At 34.8% G+C, this 6864-nt stretch overlaps 1 protein-coding gene across 5 annotated transcripts in view; it reads right to left on the bottom strand.

Moving 5' to 3' along the window:
* Nucleotides 1-2529: 2529 nt before the first annotated feature.
* The window catches only part of LOC124632962 (phospholipid-transporting ATPase ABCA1-like), a 31010-nt gene continuing 26675 nt past the window's right edge, over nt 2530-6864 (bottom strand). For all 5 annotated transcript variants that reach the window (XM_047168004.1, XM_047168003.1, XM_047168002.1 and 2 more), the window contains 7 exons: nt 6563-6743; nt 6303-6464; nt 6036-6193; nt 5830-5952; nt 5498-5663; nt 5072-5201; nt 2530-3951 (listed from right to left, as the gene is read on the bottom strand). In XM_047168004.1, the coding sequence (XP_047023960.1) occupies nt 3762-3951; nt 5072-5201; nt 5498-5663; nt 5830-5952; nt 6036-6193; nt 6303-6464; nt 6563-6743 (1110 nt within the window). In that variant the 3' untranslated portion in view covers nt 2530-3761. The remainder of the gene's footprint in view (nt 3952-5071; nt 5202-5497; nt 5664-5829; nt 5953-6035; nt 6194-6302; nt 6465-6562; nt 6744-6864) is intronic.

Below are 6864 nucleotides of genomic sequence, written 5' to 3'. Positions count from 1 at the left end.
GAAATTCATCATTATCTCAGCACCTCTTGAGGAGCAAGATTGAGTTGTATTGTAATATGTACTATGTTAACATCGTCTCCTGACTTTTCAACCTTAATGATAAGACTGATGCTGGCTGCTAATATGGTGGATGTTAATAATACAACACACGACAAGAAAAAGAAACATATTATTAACAAAACATACCTAAAGAAAAATATGTTTCCCTAAAACTGATTAAGACTAGTTTACAACGGATTTGCCATCAGAAGATCATTTTATAGTTAAATATTATTGTTATCAAAAATTACGATACAATATAGACCTCGGCAACACATTACACAGTTGTGATGAGTTTTCATTGTGTTCAAAATATTTGTGACAATCTTCACTTCGAGTCCTTTATTTTTACAATTTATTTGAACGTGCTGCAAGAATATTGTTTTTACGACTTGAAAGAGTCCATACACGTTCCTGATCCATATCCGAATCATAATGGAGACAAAAATATATAAATAAATGAAAGTCCGTCTAAGACTCTCACCCACGCGTGCCCAGCGCGGTGGCTATAGGCAAATCCCCCCCTGCTTGGGGTAGGTAGCAGACCATCAGTGAACATATTTCGGCTGTTACGACGACGATGGTGACGACGACTTCCGTCTTTGTAAAAGAACATGGTATCCATTATAAAAAAAAAAAAATCACCTTCTTTGTATCTAGGCCTCCAGGCTTGCAATAGTACTTAACTGGGCTACAGACCATTTCACATATCTGAGCAGAATTTTGAGATTTTGAGGTGTTCCAGCTAATACATTCCGTGCCGGGACTATATACATTCTCAGCCTAAAATAGTCTAAAAATACACTGAATAAAAACCGGAACAGTGGTTGTCTTGATCAGGACATGCTTTTTCAGAATCGACAGTAAGTTTTTCGTAAAGAATTATAGAAAGTGCATTCCTCTTTTTTCATTCAAATATCTCAACTGAGATCTTGCCTTCTATGGGAAGCTAAGCTAGCTAAGCAAGCTAGCAAGCTAAGCTAAGCTTTAATGTGGTTCAAAACAGGCTAGGTATATCTTTTTTATCATAAAATTATGGCCAGTGATTGTTGTCGAGTGTTTAGTCGAATGATAACTAAATCATTTCTGAAAACACAACTAATCATTTTACATACTATCTTAAAACATTCTGGCTTCCATGTACCACACATTATATGAAATAAAAAAACCTGTTATTAAAACACGATAATCATTAAACATTGATAGATTGTAAATACTGAAAGACTTTTATCAAATACATAAGCTAGTTCTGCGTGAACTGCAAAGGTTTGCACATTCTTTTTTTAAAGCAGTGGGCAAGCAAACATTCTAAGAAGGCCAAATTCCTGTTTTTTTATTACTTTACCAGTTTTTATTAAATACAGTTGGATTTAAGAACTACATCTACGTTGATGATTTATGAACATTACTCATTCTATTAGTCGATGTCACGCGAAATGGACAAAGATTTGGGACTAGTCGTCATAGTAAACATTTTTTGCCTTACCAAGACCTACGCAATGGTACTAGAATCAACACTGTTGGACAGGGTACCAAAACGCCCATTGTCCTTTATGTAGTGCAGACGCCAGCATATCAAGCTACTACAATCTGTCAGATTTCGTTGATCGATTTTCAACTTTACCTCTTAAGTATAAGGTTCAATTTTGAAAAAAAATACATATTGAAGGAGTCTGATGTGCTGGCGTATGTACACTTACATAAAATCGCAGTTTATGAATATATCCACAAAAAATTCTCTCTGCTCTATCATATAAAGTATTGTTGTCTTAACTTTACTATCCACAATGGTTATGACATGAACAGAATTACGCAAAAGTTATGCTTATATTGTTATGCACAAGTTATAAAACTGAGTAGACTTTTTTTTTAATCTGAAAATAATGTCAAAGTTAATTTCAGACAAGTCAGTAAATATTTAAAAAGGTTGCTGTAGATAAATTCGATTTTATTCTTCTTTAAAAAAGGCTTTGCGTTAATAGTCATTACAATACTGACACTTATTTTGTGGGTATGAGCGAGCAACGCAATTGTTAATAACTTTCTATAAAACAATGCATTGTACAGTATTGATAAAAATGAATTTGTGTGATATGATTTGTGATTTATTATTATTTTATTGTGTTATTGCTATTGAAATATATATATTTATATAAGAATGTGCCCCATGCTACCAATATAGCAGATGCCATGTACAGTAAGTTCGGGCTAATGAAATGAATTATTGCATTAGTACAAGTTCCTTTGAAAATGCAGTATTACAAGAAAATCTCTTTTACTATAAATAGTGAAATGTAGAACTCATAATGCCTCTGTCAATTGCTACTTTATTATTACGCTTCAACAGTACTTATACAACTTATAATTTATTGCAACTATTTGGCTTTAATGTATTGCTTATAACCTCTCAATGTTTTGTATGTTATTTCATAAGGACGGTGTTTGTATTGTGTAGTGTTTATAGACAATTTTTTAATAAAACTAAGAATATTTGATCACAATTTATTTTATTTCAGATTATAAATTATAATGTCAGGTCGAAAAAAATCACAATATAAAATAAACATCTATTATAAAACGTTTGATGCCAAAATGTAATAAAACCATTCATAATGTAAGGCATTCACGATATTATCTCGAAAGTATAATCAAACCTTAAATTAAATCATTAAAAATACTATAAAAAGGTACACAGCACACAAAACAAAATAATTCTAAATTGTCTATAGCCCATTTGGTATCAAAGTAAAAAATATTTGGTATAATCATGGATAACTCCTTACAAACAAAAAAACACATGCGAAGCGCTTGAGCATGTGTTTATTTATATTTATTCTATAAATTGTCTAAAATTGTATATAAATAACATTCATTATTTACAAGTATATTTACAGTTTGATTAATATCTTAAACCTAATGAAATAACTAACTACAATTTTTTCTATCTACTAAAATTTCTTCAAGTAGATTGTCACTTACGTATGCACAACACTGGTCAATCATTGAAAGGATACTTTTATTATTTGACCTTAACTACGACCAAACCATTGATGTTTTGATTGATGATACAAATATTCAAAAATTCAGGTCTCATTTTAAGAGTTTTATAGTCAAAGTTCTTTTGAACAAAACGTACTAAGTATATTCAACAAATACTATATGGCAAATACTTTTCCGATTCTATTTGTTAGTCATGCTAAGGATAATTCGCAGTTTTTATACTGATTATAGGTAATCTCAGTTTAGAAGTACTTTTGTACCTACATATATTAGATACCGTTAGAATTAATCAGCGCTAATGCGATTTATTTGATATCCTATCAAAAATAAATAGGTTATCTATGGCACCTATTTACGGATAATAAATAAACCCCGACACGATACAGAACGAAACAATAAAACAATATATGCATTAAATTCATCTTATCCGTTAGGAGGCTACCTACACATTGATATACCCGCCATTTGACGCCTTTTTACGATTTAAGAACAATAATTTAAAATCTTATTAAATATAGTATGTATGGTCTTTGGTCATGGTATGTTGCTATATATTAGCTTGTCTATCATTAAAAAAAAATCACATAAAATACAATGGTATGAATTGTGGATTTTTGGAATTAGCTCTCTCGAATAAGCTCCTTCTGACCTTTGCACGTAGTTATTTAACTAAAAAAAAATCATTCCAATAACATTATTGTTTACCGCTAATTATCCAATCGTTATAACGTCGTTCCTTCTTCTCTTTGGTATTTGGTGAACTGCAAGAATATTTGTTCGAGGGTAGTCTGCGATATGCTGTAGTCCTCAATTTGTAAGATCTGTTTGGCGCGCTCCATGATACCAAACATTCGTGACCATGCCATGCTACGGTCAGGCAAGTAGTAAGTTAGAAGACCATGATACTCTTCCCTGAAAAATAGAATTATCTATATAAAGAGCAGCCAATTACCCCAATAAAGCACACCACTGCTGGAATTCTAATAGGCATGATGACAAATTTTTAAATTCCTTTGTATAATGTAGGTATACGTCTATTTTATATGAAAAATTATTAATTTTAAGAAAATGCGAAGATTTTTTATCAAATAATTGCATTTTTCTCTGTCCACTTTGAATCCGGCGCGAAAACGCTTGTCAGCGTCATGGTGTCACTTGTGACGTCACGACTGAAATTACAAGACGCAAGTGAACAACGCTCGTGCGATAATTAAGTTTTTTGTGTTATTAAATATGAATTCGAAAGGGCATAGGTGTTGTGGGGTCAGTTATTTGTGTACGTTCCTCACAATACCTACAAAAATACGAAACAAGCGGCTTAAACTTGCAAGGCGAGATTCAAAAGCAATATTGCCCAGGGTACAACTTTATTTTTGTGAAGATCACTTTGATGTAAGTTATTACGTAGTTCTCTAGATTCTAGCATAGTTTATAATGTAAATAACTATTTCGAGGTTAGGTTTCATCTCTCATTGTTTTTTAATTAAACTAGTATACTTACATGGAAGTTTTAAGATTTCTAAATTCAGCTGAACAAAAATCTTTATTTGATGCCAAAAACTTTCCCAGCATTATGATATCAATTCTAGGCTGCATATCAATGCTAGCGCTGTTTGCATTGATAAATCCGGGCTCCATAACTCGTGTTATAAACAACTAATTAATTAAAAACAAAGATCGCAGTGGAAGTTCACAATAACGAAATGTGACGTTCGCGCGCTTTCGCGCGAGTTGTTTTGAGAAATGACGTCACGAGCTCTGATTGGTGTTCAAGATATCATGGCGGATTGCCCTATTTCGTAATTTTATTTTATAAAAATACATATTAATCACATTATTAATAAAGAAAACAATGCGCGTTTTATATACCAAGCTTCAAGTTTAATTTAATAAATATATTATTTTAATGATTTTTGATTACTGTCATCATGCCTATTGAAACGATAGTGATAAATTCAGTTTTTAAGTTCTAATATAGAATTAGAACTTATCCTATATAGCTCCAGAACTTGAAATAGATTTTGTTACTTACATTATCTTTGGACTTTCAAAGTTCCCAGAGACGTATAGTTTGACACTATCTACTACGCTGGTAGTGCTGTTTACTGACTGCGTGTCGCTGTCACTGTCGTCAGTTTTCATTTTAATGATTAAAGTAAAGCCTGAAACAAATTAAAGTTATTTATCAATAAGCCGTTAACGCGCTCTGTCCTGGTGTGAATGGGAGAATGGGTGACCATCTTTTAATGACAGTAGGTCTCTGCGTGACTGGGAAAACGCAAAAAGACTTTGTCACAGGGTGTCATTTGTAAATCAACGACTGGTATACCATTAAACTTACAAAGGGGTTTTCTTATTAGACAGACCTATGTAAAACATTGGTAGGGGCCTGCTCTACATTCGGTTATGCAAAACACGAATGAATCCGATGAACGACACTATCGATTTTTTCCTTTACCTTGAGAAAATTTGTTCTTGAGATGTTGTGGCGTTCCCAGACACTGGAAGCGACCGTTGACCATGATGGTCAGTCGCGAACACAACGCCTCGCACTCCTCCATACTATGTGACGTCAGCACCACGCCGCGACCTGCTCGCTGCACGCCGCGGGTAGCGCGCCATACCTGATCAATTTAAAAACGTTGGATTCTATATTGCTGAATGTTAAGGACCAAAAAAAAACCTGAATCTAGTATCCTTAAGACCACTCGAGGGCATGCACTATATCCTATCGAAAGATGGCTTGAGTCTACTTGTTCTGGTTTTCGCTGATTAGGTCGAAGTACTCACGTGGCGTTTAGCGGCGGGATCAACTCCAGTGGTAGGCTCATCAACAAACACAAGCCGTGTTCGTCCCATGAATGCTATCGCCGTGTTAAGCTTGCGTTTCGTGCCGCCTGAATACTGATGCACCTGAAAAATTAAATTCAAAATAAATGTTATGACAACTACAATACAGTAGGCCTAGACATATATTTAAAGAAATAAAAGATTACCCTTTTATCAAGATGTTTGAAGAAGCCAAGCGCATGTGCGAGTGTTTCAGCCGAAGGTGCTGCAGTGCGTAAACGCAAGCCGCGCATCAACGCAAACATGTGTAGTGTCTGGCGACCCGTCAGCTCACCAAATAATGCGTCAAATTGCGGACAATATCCTGCAATATAAATTAGACATGAATATATGTACGTGGTTACACGAACCTACGTGTCAGCAGTAATAAAAGTTTTTATATTAAAATTTCAAGAGGTTTTTTGGCTACTGACCAATATTCTCGTGTACTCTATCGAGATTCCTCTGCACCGAGTGCCCGGAGACATACGCCTCGCCGCTTGAAATGGACTCATCACCCATCAGCATCTTGAAGGTGGTCGTTTTTCCGGCACCATTCACACCCAATAGACCGAAGCATTCGCCGTCGTTCACACCTTGATGAATAATGGAAAGGTTAATTTGGAAATTCCGGACAATGTATATAAATGTACCTACAATACAAATTATTTTTTTAAATGCGAAGTTGACTCACTAAACGAGACTTGGTCTACGGCGAGATGTTTCCCGTAGTACTTGGAGAGGTCGTGAGCGAGAAGCGCGTGGTCGCTGCGGCGTGTCGGCGGCACCTGGCGCGCGCGCCTCGCCTCTGTCATCACGTCCTCGTCTAACGTGCTCTCGTCTATTGGAGGAGGAGTCTTCTTGAATGTGAACACCTACGACACATCGAAACCAAACGTCAGAAACATCTTTTAAACTTTGACCAAAAGTGTATAGAAATGTGTCAAAAAATAGTTACAGTTTTAATTTTAGAAAATACCTCAATGGACTAATAAT

Source organism: Helicoverpa zea, chromosome 9 (genome assembly GCF_022581195.2).
Source record: "Helicoverpa zea isolate HzStark_Cry1AcR chromosome 9, ilHelZeax1.1, whole genome shotgun sequence".
NCBI classification, from domain to species: Eukaryota; Metazoa; Arthropoda; class Insecta; order Lepidoptera; family Noctuidae; genus Helicoverpa; species Helicoverpa zea.
This window is presented reverse-complemented; position numbering and strand designations above follow the sequence as displayed.